The sequence below is a fragment of the Falco cherrug genome, chromosome 3 (genome assembly GCF_023634085.1).
Source record: "Falco cherrug isolate bFalChe1 chromosome 3, bFalChe1.pri, whole genome shotgun sequence".
NCBI classification, from domain to species: Eukaryota; Metazoa; Chordata; class Aves; order Falconiformes; family Falconidae; genus Falco; species Falco cherrug.
In genome coordinates this window covers 70,221,301-70,236,067 of record NC_073699.1, presented here as the reverse complement: position 1 = coordinate 70,236,067, position 14,767 = coordinate 70,221,301, and the positions used below count along the sequence as shown (strand labels likewise).

General features: G+C 37.1%; 1 protein-coding gene across 8 annotated transcripts in view; it reads right to left on the bottom strand.

The window, feature by feature from the left end:
* The window catches only part of ZNF236 (zinc finger protein 236), a 93,006-nt gene that overhangs the window by 75,258 nt on the left and 2,981 nt on the right, over positions 1 to 14,767 (bottom strand). For all 8 annotated transcript variants that reach the window (XR_008731288.1, XM_055704370.1, XM_055704374.1 and 5 more), the window contains exons 2-3: positions 5,043 to 5,185; positions 3,586 to 3,750 (exon numbers count right to left, since the gene is read on the bottom strand). Coding sequence is in view for 7 of the 8 variants with exons in the window: in XM_055704370.1 (XP_055560345.1) it covers positions 3,586 to 3,750; positions 5,043 to 5,185 (308 nt within the window). In the remaining variant the exon portion in view is untranslated. The remainder of the gene's footprint in view (positions 1 to 3,585; positions 3,751 to 5,042; positions 5,186 to 14,767) is intronic.

Sequence of the window (14,767 nt, the reverse complement as noted above, 5' to 3'; positions counted from 1 at the left end):
TGTGGTATCACCAGATGACGTTTCATGGAATCATAGAATGGTTTGGGTTGGAAGGGAACTTAAACATCACTGAATTCCAAACCCCTGCCATGGGCAGGGACACCTTCCACTAGATCAGGTTGCTCAAAGCGCCATCCAGCCTGGCCCGGAACACTTCCAGGGATGGGGCATCCACAGCTTCTCGGGGCATCCACAGCTTCTCTGGGCAACCTGTTCCAGTGTCTCACCAACCTCACAGTAAAGAATTTCTTCCTAATACCTAACCTAAATCTACCCTCTTCCAGTTTAAAGCCATTACCCCTTGTCCTATAACTACACAAGAAGTTAACTTAAAAATCTGAAGTCCTTTAATGAAATTAAATGAAATTTAATGAAATTAATGACCTCAAAAATTACTTGTTTAATCTAACCTAGAGATCATTATTACTGGACTCAAGTTACAGTGTAGGACAATAAATAAATACTACTTTCTTCTCCAGGACCTACACTCAAATCTGAAAAAAAATCCTTCTTATTGAAAAATACTGTTCTTATGCAAGTTTGGTTTATGATGATTCTTTCATACAAATGGGGGAGAATTATCTGAAGAGAATCTTACAGTGCACATACTATACCAAGCTCATGGACCCTCTCAGAATTGAGAGGTTTTCAATTGCTTCCCAGCATCTTTCAGACACACATATCTATAACATTAAGTTACTATTGCACGTATCATATTAAGCAACTTACACACACACAAAAAAATAACAGCCTAAGAAATATTTGAGACAACACAATTCCACGTATTTTTATTCATTACTGTGGAATTTGCTGTAGGAAAGCAAGGTAATGGTAAACCAGAACTGTACAGAGCAATCTATCACGTCAAATAGCCTCTCTGGAATAGGCAGTACCAGATTTATTTCATTTGTCCCTCAAGCAAACAAAAAAATTCACACACAGAACAAGTAATTGCACATTGCTAACCTCAGTGTGGTTAAACCCACCTTCTAACATTAAACAAAAGGGGCTGATCATACATTGTTAGATAATACTTAAAATTCCCAAACTCAGAAATAATTTTATAACACTTTATGCATATGCATTTAATTCTGCCTGTATTAACTATCTTTGTCTTATCAGATGCAATATCTGAAGGTACCCTTTAATACTCATGATATTCACCTGTTTAGTGTCACTGAATCTACCTGAAAAAAAGATTTTCATTTGCACTTTTTCAGACCATTGCTCCCCAATCATAAGTCAGGACAAATCAAATACAGCAAACACTCTTCACAAAAAAAAAAAAAAAACAAAAAAACAAAAAAACAAAAAAAAAAAACCACACACACCAAAAAAACCCCAACACCTACCGCAACCCCCGCCCCCCCCCTGGATTTTATAACAAGAGAATTTTCACTTCATATCCACCAAGCATCAGTTTTAACTTTTTCAACACACTAAAGTTTTCCTAAAGCCCAAGAAAACCTCATGGTCATGGAGAAAGACAACATATTAGCAGTTTTAATGTAATAAATCAGAATTTTTCAGGTTTTAATTTAGCATTCCGGTCTCACCAGGTCAAAAAGTAGCCATGGGTACCACTGTCCACTTCCACTGAAGAAATGGACAAAACCAAGAATCATCTATAAGGTTGGGCATATTTATACAAGGTATGCTCTTTATGGCTTCTTAGAAGAAAGCTACCTGAAAGTGAGGAATTTCAAATATTTTTTCCTGTTACCTAGTTCATCACACATAAATCACCACAGAATGTGAAGAGAAAAGTTAGGTCTCTTGCAAGTTTGATTTCAATAGCCTAGGAAATTGCTTCTATCTGGAACCTCTAACAGGAGCAACTGATTATGAAAATCTGCATTTCAACAGACAGACATGCTCTCCCAAATGTAATTGGAGAGCTCAAGAAGCTAATCACACTAGTTTCTTATTATTGCCCTTCTGCACTCAGCTGTAGATAAAGCTGGCTGATGCAGCACAAAGCAAGGCTAAAGTTACTCAAACTTCAGCTTCGTACAGCAAGCTCCTCAATCGCTATGTTCTCGTATGTGTCTTTGCTGTTTGCAAATTTTCAACCCTTTGAACAACAAAAGCAGGAATAGCAAACAGGACAGAGAATGCACTCCACTGGTAACTTCTTACCCTGCACATTACGAAAAATTCCTGAATGACAGCTACTGCCATCGTCAAGACCCTCTGCGTCACGTTCAAATTCCAGCTCTCCTACAGTCCCTCTGCATAACTACTGGGAAAGTCATTCCTGCAATTCTCTGTGAATTGTTATGTTCATCTCTGTTTTATCACTGAATTACAGGGCATTATAAGAATATATTCATTAGCAATTGAAAGGTGTTCATATTTTTATAAACAATTTTCAAGCTGCAGACTGAATTTTAAATTGGAAGGCATCACACAACCTATTCTTCTGACATCTGCACCAAGCATCAATATCAGAGCTGCTGAAGTGGATAAAAAGTCACTTTGTGATAGAAATGAATACTAAAAATCACTCTTAGGCATCTTTCTTGATGCTCAGCTTCCTTACTCCGATGTTTTTAGTAATTCATAAATCAAGTTTCCTCAATAAATAGCCATTACGCGATGTACCACTATAGATATATCAACATGCAAGAGAATTGTATTCAGGTCCTCTCATCACTTAGATGTGTATGTGGTAATATGTGAAGTGATAGCAAGATTACAGAAGAACATTCTTAGACAACATTCTCTACAGATGGCATTCTCTGCCTGGTTTAGGGGAAAATGCAGACAGGCCTATCACTCCAAAGCTACTGGTCAAAACTGCTGCAAGCTGTCTGCAGTTGGCATGGAGAAACATACAGTTGTTATGTGTATGATTAGAAGTCTGGCAATAAAAGTGCATACTTGACTCAGCTCCAGTTCTCCAACAAACTGCAATTTTAAAAAAGGCTTTACATGGGGAAGAGATAATTACATGAATGAAAACTTGGTATTTTGGGCTGTACAATCAACTCTGGCAACAGCAGTAATGCAGTTAATGACTATAAAGTGTGCAAAATACTACTATGCATTGTTTCTAAGAATTTAACCCACGCCTTATAAAAATGGAAAATTAAACTGTGAGAGGGAAAGGAATAAAGAGTCTTCTCAAGTGAACTACCACTCAAAAAAAGGGGTGGGAGCTCTAGATAAGGGAACAGCTTCATGATGCAAGAAAGAAGATGGCAAGAATGCTTCACTATGACATCTATCATCAAAAATGATCACCCAAACTATTACGTGTCGGCTTATCAATCTACCTGAAGTCACAGAAATTGCTCAAAATAAAAGTATATGTAAATAACTGATCAGTTAATGTTCGCGTATGATCTGGTTATCTATTAAACATGCACAGATTCTCTTTGTTAGTAAAGACAGGATAAGAACATTTGCTTATATTAATTTCTGCTGCTATTATTAAAACAGACTCGCCACTAGAAATTTTATATTTCTTCTGAATGAGACCATTTATTCAGTCCTCCAATTTAAAGCATATAGGGAAGGGATGGAGCATAGCCATTATGACATGTCTTCTCAAAATTTAAATTATGAGGTTCAATGAATTACCTCTTCCTTCTCATGTAGCATTATATGAGCTTTCAGACTGGCTACTCTGGAGAATTTCTTGTTGCACACAGGACACGTAGGATCTTCACCATTGTGAGTACATTTATGAAGTGTCAAGTTGAATTCAACATTAAATGACATTGGACACTGGTCACATCGGTGAGGCTGTTAAAACCACAAAAATAAAGACAAAACTCAATCTCCCCTTAAATACATATACCCTAGGTGACACATATGACCATACAAATAAAAATGTTTGAAATAAAAATGAGCAACTCAACTACCTACATATGATAATGATCCTTAGTAATACTAGTCTTGGTTATTTTCTCTTCTATGCATCTCACTACTGAAAATGCCTACGTAGCATTTCAAAACCATTGGTGAAAGAAGGCAGGGGAACTAAAGCAAGCAGACCCAAAACAGACTGTCTGAGGAGATGGAAGTTAGCAGAAGAGAAGAATGAGCAAGAGACTGGAATAAATTTTCTTACTTCAACAGAGACTGTGATTGAGATTCCCTTAAGCAAAATTAATAATTGAACCAGCAAAGCAAACAGCTTAGTTTATGCTAGGATTGGCTGCTCTTCAAGTGGTAACCGCACCATCAGTTTTCATTCTTTAAGAGCACCTTCACTTTTAGATATAATGGTTCCTCCACAAGTGTGCAATAGAATGGTTTTAACAGTATCAACCTCCATTTTTTATATCTCAACTTTACTTAAGTAGTTAATAGTATACATGAATTACCATCCCAAAGTCCTACATTTTGTACCTACAATCTGTACCTACAGCTACCTCAAACAGTAATAAAATTATTTTTCACACACGTGTAAAGGAGTTTTAGCTTTGTGAAACAAAAAGCAATGAACAGAAATAAAATACTTCAGAATACAGATGAAACCTGTGGCAAAAACTGCGTTTAAAGTCAGCCTAGTCTCAATCACATATCTCTGTTTTTCTCATTCTTTCCCAAATTTTATTTGTAAGCGGCTAGAGTAGTGATATTAATCTACTGGCTAATACATATCTACTAGATTAGGTTGCTCAACATTATAGAAAACAGCTATAAGAGTCCAGCAGGTCTAGTTATTCAATACAACCATTATTTTCTTTTTATTGTTAATGTGTAGTATCAGTTTGAACATTAAAGAAATCTCATCTACCTGAATATTTTAAAAATGAAAGAAAATGGCTAAAATTAGAAACTACTGAACTGGAAACAACAATCTAAATAAATGGCATCAAAGTAAGGTCCTGTCTCAAAGGAAACATAAGGAAGCATGAAAGAGAAACTTCATAGAACTCTGATGTCCCCAAATAGTAATTACTAGTGATGTGAGTAAAAAAAAAAAAAAAAAAAAAAAAATTTCTGTCTTGTGTTACTTTTACTTGTCAGTATAGAAAAGATCAATATGCACTAGTATTTTCTAAGTTTACACCTACTACAATTCATACCTTGTCATTTTGCTCATGATCCCTCATATGGCGCTGGAACTGGGTCTCTTTTGGAAAGGACAGCAAACAGATCTCACACTTATGGAAGTTAGGTACCTGGTAGGGAAAATTACTGTTCTCTGTATTTGGTGTCAGAACATCATCTACAAAACAAGCATCAAAACATTTGTAAGAAGTCACATTGTAATTTATTATAAAACCCAGAAACTATTCAAACTCGTGTAAGATTTTGTCTTATACAGGATTCATGGGATCTTGAAGATATGGGGCATAAACATTACTGCTTCCATTGGCACAAGATCAACAGCATACTTCCATCTCTCCAACTGCCAGTCACTAAGGAGATAAATATCACCTTTTCCTAGTAATATGAAATACATTATTTCTGTGCTTCATAAACACCCATCAAGTTTGCAACAAAATAAAATATTGCAAAATACACTAGGTATAAGACAGACACTGCTGGGGTTACTTTTAATATTACATTACACATTTCTAAAAAGACCTTTATCACACAACACAGTCAACAGTTCTGTCTACATTGGTTTTCTGTCCCCTCTGTCCTGTTTTGTCCCCCTGTCCATCCCCCCCACACCTCTTTTTAAGAAAAATTTAGGCATCTTTTCTTTTTTCTGCTTCTGGCAATGTAACCCCCTTACTGGTTACCTTTGCAGTTGTAAAACCAACACTAATGTTGCAAATAGCTGACAGAGATGCAATAAACTGCAAGCCAAAGTGTGTACACATGAATTCAACAGAGGAAAAATTTTTTTTAAATAGACCCACTCTATGCCCATACAGTTTTCTTCTTTTGAACTCCTACAGTCACACAACTTCTGATACACAATTTGCAAGCTTCTATATCCTCTGTCTCAAATCGCTGAAGTCAGTCCTATAAATATTCAGGATATATGGAAAATATTAATTCAAGTAAGTTAAACACATCTTACACTTGAAAAGATACTGTATTACTAAGGAAATTATCCTTTTGTAAGAAAACCTTTAAGAACAGCAATTGGCAGCAGGGGTTAAAATATGTAAGATCATTCAAAGCAGTATTAATAAAACGAAAATAAAAATCTATTTACTCATGCTGCAGATAAAAGACAATAAAGAGAAAAAAATCCACAGAATTCAGTTTCAAACACTGTCACAACTCAAAGTGCGTCAAAACAACAGAATGCAACAGGATGCAAAAAAGGGAATGTTGATTTTATTATCTAGACACACAAGGGCTGATGTTTCCCTTTAAGAAAGTCTATACTTCTTACCACGTATGTAAGAATTCAGCATAGGAAGTAACAACACAACTAGAAGTTTACAGCATCCTGTTTACATTTCCTGTGAGGAAACCGAAGATTACAATGCATATAGTACTTCTGCTCAGTACTTTACCCATCTCAACATACTGTCTCACTCAACACACCACTTACAGAGGAAACAAAACAAACAACAAAGAAAACCAGACACACAAAAGAAACAACCAACACCTTTCGTCCTGACCACCTTTTTTTCCTGCTAAAACTCTCATAAACAAATTCTAAAAGCTTGTACTTGAGAAAGCTCTAGAAAACATTTCAGTACATGATAATCTGAGTGAGAAATCACAACCAAAACAACGTCCTGGGAACTTACGCTTCCCACCTCTGGACTAAGTCACACAATTAACTTCTGCTTTGCAAAGTTTAGCTACATATCTTTCTGTTAGAGAGAAATACTTTACGTAAGTATCACAAATCTTTTAACATGTATAAAACCTACTGCATCCTTTAAAGGGCTCTCGGTTATAAGTTCACAGTATATGCAGACAGTACCAATAACATCCCTGAAATGGTCACATTTCTTCAAAAGCCGAAAAGCACAGCTTTAATTACAAAGTCACTGTCCTTTAAGCAACCTTGTGATAAATATACCCGAGTAGAATAAAGGGCACAAAATCAATTTCTGTAAATACTGGCATGACAAGAAACGGTGAACAAAAACCTACTCCAATACTTGGACCATATGAAAATGTAATGCAAGCAGCTTTCCTTTCCCCTAGAAAAAGTGGTAATTGTTCAACCCCAGGAAGGCCTGACCTCTCGCTTTAAAATGGCAACTGAAAATTTATACAATCCATGACTTCAGAAAGGCCTTTAAGCCCTCTCCATGAACCGAAGAGATTACTATCTTTAAACACTCACTCTTGAGATCAAAGGCACTGGACAACATACAAAAACAATGCTTAAGTGGTTGAAGTAGCAAAAGTGTAAGGTGCTAACTTCTCTACAATGTGAAACACAGAAAAAGCAACATGCTCACTGGCATCTGAATAATACTACCAAAGGACTTACTCGTAGGTCAATAACGTTTCTATATATAATGTTTATTAAATGTGTATCATGCCAGTATCAACCACAATACTGATTAATTGACAAGCTATGAATTTTCCTCTGGAATTCAAAAAGGAGTTTAACTGTATTTTAATGAACAATTAAAAATCTTGGTAATGTTCCAATAGAATTTGATGACTGCAAGTGTATGAAATCATACCACCTGATGCAAAAACATACCAGAAGAAGATACTTCAGTTTTTGCTTTACAAATAAGGAAATGATCACCAGTAAAACAAACAGAAAGGGGTAACAACAGCATAACCTTAAAATACTTCATAGGTAAACACAGAAAATCAGCCACAGCTTTGGGAAATGAATGGTTGAGCACATCACACCCTGTGTTGAAGTATCACGAACTTCTCCAAACTAGTTCATGGGTGACCATAAACCCTGCACTGCCTGCAAGCATTTTCACCTTCCTCAAGGCCCTCAGACCCCAAGGAAGAAGAAATAGAAAGCACACATTTAGAAAATTCATTGCTTATGTCTGTAACATTGTAAGACTTACTCATTCAAAGAAAATCTAACTCTTTCCAAAGCCAAATCTTACGCTTTTTTGGTACTATATTTCATATTGCTAAAGAGCAAAGGAAAGACATTTCAGAACCAAAACTGGACTCTACAATAAGCAACTGGACTGTAAACTCCAGCTTGACTTGGCAGAGGATGCTTACTGCAGAAATCCTTAAAGGATAAGGCATAGCAAATAAATTTTTATCAGATTCCAGAATTCTTCAAAGGCTCAACTACTGGAAGATCAGGCTGAAGACTTGAAGACTGCTCTAAGTAGTTACAGCCAGCATGAATAGAAAGACAGTCTAGTTTGGATTTAAAAGAACTCTGAAAGTTCAGTTATTTCACTCAAAGTGCAGGACTGAGATCTAACGGAGATTAAAATAAAAATATTCATTAACGCTATGTCTGAAGTAGCTTAAGGGAAACATGAGGCTATAACAACCTTTTTTCACTTGTACTCTCACTTTGGTCCTCACAAAATACTTTGGTCCTCAATTACCAGCCAAATACTGGGTATTGCTGAGAGTTGCACAGCTTCCTTTCATAGAAGATGCAGGAAGTGACTTTTTATTTTATTCTTCCAGTAACAGGGAGAGTATTCAGATTAATATCCCTACTGAAACCAAGCAATTGGATAACAGCAAGGACTAAACTGTTATGTTGTGTTTAGAACTGGAAAAGACAGAAAAACAGGAAAGACACTGTCAATTAAAAAAGTAACAAGCAAGTGAGCTGTATTTTGACTTTTCAGGCAGGCATCACAGGCTTATAAAGTATGACTTGGGTCTGTCTTAGTTTCAATGTAAAAATGAAGTAACAGTTTGACAAGAGTTTTTTTTAGAAGAATTAATAACCAGATGAAGACATTATTTACACTGATACCTCTACATCATAGTAAGTCAAAGTAATAACCTACATTACCATATTTCAGGGAAATCAGCACTAAAACTCAGTTATGCAATCTTCTTTCCTCATATCAGAGAAAAAATGCTTTTAGATGCATCAGCTTGGATCACGGAACAAGCCAAACACTACAAAATACTGAACCTATCTGAAAGGCTAATATTGTTGAACACCCAAAAGCATGCAGATGATGCTAATTCAAGGAATTGGCAGTTGGGTGTGAATCCTGTACTTTTAAATGCTCTGAGGAATTTGTTGATTTTAAAACAACAACAACAAAAACAAAAAAAAAAACCAAACAAAAAAACCCCCCACCACAACCCTAAACACTCCCTGTGTAAAAAGGCAAATAAAATAAAATTATTGATATGTGACATAGCATTTGATGGTCACAATTCATCATGTATCAGATTAGCAACCCTATCATAAATATCTAGTCGTGTCTATGCTCTCAGAAAAATATAAATATTAGGTACACAGATTAAACAGTCTACTTATTGTCAGATACACTGTCCAGATGGAAACACAAGTCTGCTGTTAACGAACTAAAGAATGCTATTCAAGTCAACAACAGAGAAATAAAAGTGTGATTTTTTTGTTAGAGAAGACATTAATTGGTTAAGCATATAATGTCAACACAATCACATGAAAAAACGGTGCTCTTACTAGAAAGAAGCTACTTCTTGATGACCATAAACATAGATTAAACACAAAATTAGTCTTAAAGTAAAAAATCCCCTGAAAAATAAGGGATTTGTTCAGGTCTGCATACTACAACAAATGATAAACCTCACTAACAGCTGCAAAGTTTAAAACACTGCCATTAATTAATATTAACTGCATGGAAACAATGCAACAGCTACTGTCATTTTTTTTCAACTTGCATGTTTGTCTAATTGCAACATAAATCAACCCTATTCCATCACAGCTTGAGACAGTCAAGTATCAATACAATTAAACTAAACAGGGAACACTTAGCTCATTATGCAATGTCAAACATGCATTTGTCTGTATTCTTAGTTTGTCCAAAGTGCCCCAAAACACCAGAATCAGATTTGCAAAGTACCCACAATAATAAACTTTCAGTTTAACAATGGACTTATTTAAATACTCTTAATGTTACAAAGTTATTTTCAAATTAATTGTCCCTCACAGAGCAGCAGCAATCCAGCTTCGGGTCAACTCAGATTTCTGAAAACTTGACCTCGGGAGTTGAGTCAGCGAGCAGGTGCTCTCTGCTGTAAGCCACTGCTGACAACTCAATGTAGAAGGAGGAAGACTGAATTAGAGCGCTCCCAACCATTCCTTCCTTATGTAAGCAGCACGGTGCCTCATGGCAGCCTGTAGTCCTCTCTGCAAGGCGCAGATGGGCTCATTCAGCTGTAAATGCAGCACAGCCTTATTAGATCTCTAATAGCCTGCTCACATCCAACCGAGAGGACACTGCGAATACAACACTCAAGCTTGCGGAATTCATGGATGAAAACTTGTCACTGAAGTTAAATGGCAGCTGGCAAGTCTAGGGACAGAAGGGTCTGACCCTATCAAAACCTATTTACTAATTTATGAGTGGAAAGTGGTAGGACAAGAGAAAAAAAAAAAAAGATGGCAATACTGATGTTTTCTCATACTACAGTTGGAGTCATGGAACACAAATTACAATGAATCATTAAAACATTTTGCTTAGTTCTGCAACCATAGAAGAATCAGGTTAGTTTAACTCAGCACTCTCACCAAACAAAAACAGCAGTCACTCCTCATGACTTCTCATGAGAGCAGCAGGGCAAAGACTCAGCTCTCAGTCCACATTATCAGACCAAAATCCAAAAATCAGTCGAGACTTGCTCATATAAGACAAGTACTTTTATTACATTTCGGTCAATATCCAATCTGCAATTTAAAGTGGCACCAGTCCAGACACTTAGCTTCCAGGAGCACACTGCTGGAATGGATGTCCAGGTGCCAGTTGCTCAGCATCTGCCAACACAAAGCAGGCGTACTACTTTCACTACCACAGATGACTCCAGAAGTGGCACAGCCACACTGATACACTGCAGGCAGCAGAGAAGCCTGACAGGACAGAGAACTGATAGCTCCACTGTAGCTGGTTAGATGCTAAATAGACTGTACTGGGTCTGGCTGGGATGGAGTTAACTTCGCAGCAGCCCCTATGGCGCTCTGTTTTAAATTTGTGACTAAAACAATGCCAATAACACACCAATGTTTAGCTATCGTGGTGTTTGTACAGTGTGAAGGCCACCTCTGTTTCTCACTCTGACACCACAATGAGTAGCCTGAGGGTGGGAGAGAGGCTGGAGGGGACAGCTGACAGGAATTAACCACAGGGATATTCTATGCCATACATCATGCTCAGCAATACAAACTTGGAGGTGGTCTTTCTGAGGTAGTCTTTGCTCAGAGACTGACTGGGTATCAGCCTGCTTATGAGAGGTGGTGCATGTTTCCCTTTGTACCAGCTGATTGGGAGTTTTTGCTGGTTTTGTTTGGGTTTGTTGTTCTTTTTTACTTTCTCCCTTCGTTGATTAAACTGTCTTCATCTCAACCCGCAAGGTTTTTCTTGCTTTTGCTACTCCAGTTCCTCCTCCCACCCTACTGCAGAAGGAAGTGAGCAAGGGGCTGGAGAGTGCTTAACTGCTGGCCAGTGTCAACGCACCACATAGATATACCATCCACATCACCCCCATCTACACAGGTAACTTCAAATTTGTATTTCCTTAACCAACTCTGATAGCTTCATCTGACATTCGGGTAAATAATGCTGTATCTATTGCTAAATATTCCCAAACAGGAGTTACACTTCTTTGACAGCTGCATATGAATATACTAAACTAGCTTTTTTCAGCTGTTTGTTTTTACACGACTTGGATGTCCCATGCTTGCGACCTCAACCTTTACTTACCCAAGCCCAGCCACTACAAAATCAACAGAAACTTCAGAATGAACTAAATGATTTCCTACATGATCTTCCCGCTCCCCAAGAGGGAACACAATCTCACTACAGCAGAAAAACTCAAAGGAAAAAGACATGAGAGGTCTCCAATAGAAATTTAATTATAACTGGAAGAACTTAATATATAGGAATTAATGAGGTATGAAGGTATGAGCACAACTGTAATAGGGAATAAAATAATGAGGACCTGCAAGTGGCAGAAAGCTAAGGAGAAGGGACAAAACAAGGGCTGAAGTTATCACACAGCCAGAACTTAAACCAAGTTATTTAACTCCACAATTTACTGGGGAAAAGTCATAAACAAATTCCAAGTATAGTGACTGTAATATGGAATTAAAAGTATGCCAGTGCAATCAAAGTCTATCTTCTACTCACTGAGACCCAACATAATCCTCATACATGAAATTACATTTTGTTACTGCAAAACAGTGAGATGACCAAACAGAACTGTCACTTTTAAAACCTAAAGATTATCTTTTCTAAGGCAAAAGTTTGAGCAGTTTGTCCCTCCTATATGTTTTTAAAAGGAATTGCCTATACCTATTGTATTCAAATGGTTTAGCCCACACCACAGAAGCAGTACACCACCTCTTCATTCTTGCCTGCATGACATCACTCACCTATTCCTCTCGTCAGAGGTCACTATAGAAAATCATAGTGCACAGCTACTAAAATTATCTACATAATATAAATTCAGGAAATACTTAACCAGGGAGTTCAAGTTGCATTCTTCTTCAATAGAATATTGGAATGTAAAGCCTCAGAACTGACTTTCCCCTAATTCAATATACCCACACCTTAACTGATGCTAGAGGACTGACATGACAGGCAGCAAACAAAATACAGCCAGCTCCGCAGAGGCAGACTTAAAGCTACATCACTTTCTCTGCATTTCTTATATTTATTTAATATTTACCACTCTTCATATGGGACTTCTGTTAAAATTCAGACCCTCTGAAAGTAAAAATACTCAAGTTTTAACTGCACTCACAAAGGAATTCAGTTTATACGTGTAAAAGTAGCCTTTCCGTTTAAATACAGGACATATACTCTAGGCTTAAAAACTGCTTCAGGACACCCCGCAAGTATTTCACTTTGCTGTTCAAAGAATTCCTCTTTTGCTATTTGAAAATGATCAGACAGTTGTAGAAGCCAAATTTGCTCATTTTATGTTGCTGCTACTCAGTGACAAGCAGCACTGGTACAAATGGAAAGGACTTTTACGATCAGGAAGGAAAATTTAGGGGAAGAAAAGAAGAATGATTGTGCAAGACAGTAACAGAGTCCTCAAAATCCTTCTCCTACACCTGAAATAACAGACATAGCAAAGCAGTGACTACCCATGCATGCATGGTAACAACTAGACCTTTATTGGGACAAAATGGAAACTCACAAATTAGCAGAAAGAACCAGTGACAAAGTCTCAAGTTTTCACCTAAGTTTTCACAGGACCTAGCCATAAGCACTCAAAATATTACTCTGTATCTATAACAAATATGTCTTCAAACATAGTCTTTTCATTAGCTAAGTGAACAGTAAAAGCCTGGTATTTATTTCAATTCCAACTTAATAGCAACTCTTCATTGCTAAATTCTAATTGAAACAAGGAGTTGAGTAAGATATTTCAAAATCACACCCTTACAATATAGGCCTACCATATTTTTAAAAAAATTTCTCACTGCAAAATCATATAGCACCTTCCAAAATACTTGTGTGTTTCACGGCTTTTTCTTTTCAATTTTCAGGCACTTCTGTCAAGCTCCTAAAATATTTAAAACAAGAATCTTCTATTACACTAATATCTTAAAAAAAACACACAAAGAATGTTTTATGCAAAGTCAGTAAAACTAAAAGTAAAGGTAACAGTTTGAGGGATTGTCTTGCTAACATATCCAAGCTTAAATGAGAGAATAACTATGTTCAGAAAGGGACATGACAAAACACATACCAGTATAAATAGAACACAATAAATGTCCCTCTGCATGTTTTCTTTGTGCTGCCTTAGCTGCACAATAGCAGTGGAAATCACTTTCTAGTGTTTTAGAGACTCCTAAGGAACAGAGTAAACAGAACTGCCCCTCAGCCAGTGATTCTCAAATGAATGCTGGCAACAATGCACAGCAGACTACAGAAGATTCATATGGCCTAAAACTCTGGCAGTTCAAATACTGTAACGCAAGTTACTTAGAATCACAGCAGCCAGACTGGAAACGCTGAAGCCACACACGAATAATTCTTTTTTAACTTCCTTTCAGGTTAGAGGCTATGTCATGAAAACCTGTGTAACTGTGTTATTAGTGTGTTAACACCAATTATGTGTTAAGAGCTGCTTTTCCTTTTCTTTCTTTAAAAACATCTGGAGTAGCATTTTTTTTAATGCATTCTTCTTGCTTCATATATATTCAAGGTCTCACCCTGAAATTTTCCAAAAGACAAGAGCTAAAGACCTACCACACCTCTGTAAAATGATCTGATATACAACCACTGCTAAGCAGCCAGAACAAGAATCAAGGAGCAGCAAAACCCCAAATCACAGAAGATTAGCTTTTTCAAGCTTTTTGAGACTCATACCCCATACTTCATCCACCTCAAAGGAGAATCACAGAATGATGGGAAGGTTGGAAGGGACTTCTGAAGGTCACTTTGTCCAACCCCTCTGCTCAAGCAGAGCCACCTAGAGCCAGCTGCCCAGGATTGCATACAGATGGGTTTTTATTACCTCTACAGAAGGAAACTCCAGAAGTTCCCTGTGTAACCAATGCCAGTGCTCAGTCACCCCCACAGTAAAAAAAAGTGTTTCCTTATGCCCACGCAGAGTCTCCTGTGTTTCAGTTTGTGCCCACCAGAGAGGTCAATTTGAACAGTTCAAATTTTAAAAAGAGAGATAATTGCAAGATGGTTTTGGGAAAACACTACCAATGCAAAAAAAATTCTCTTAGAATAGCAGCCATTGAGGCCAA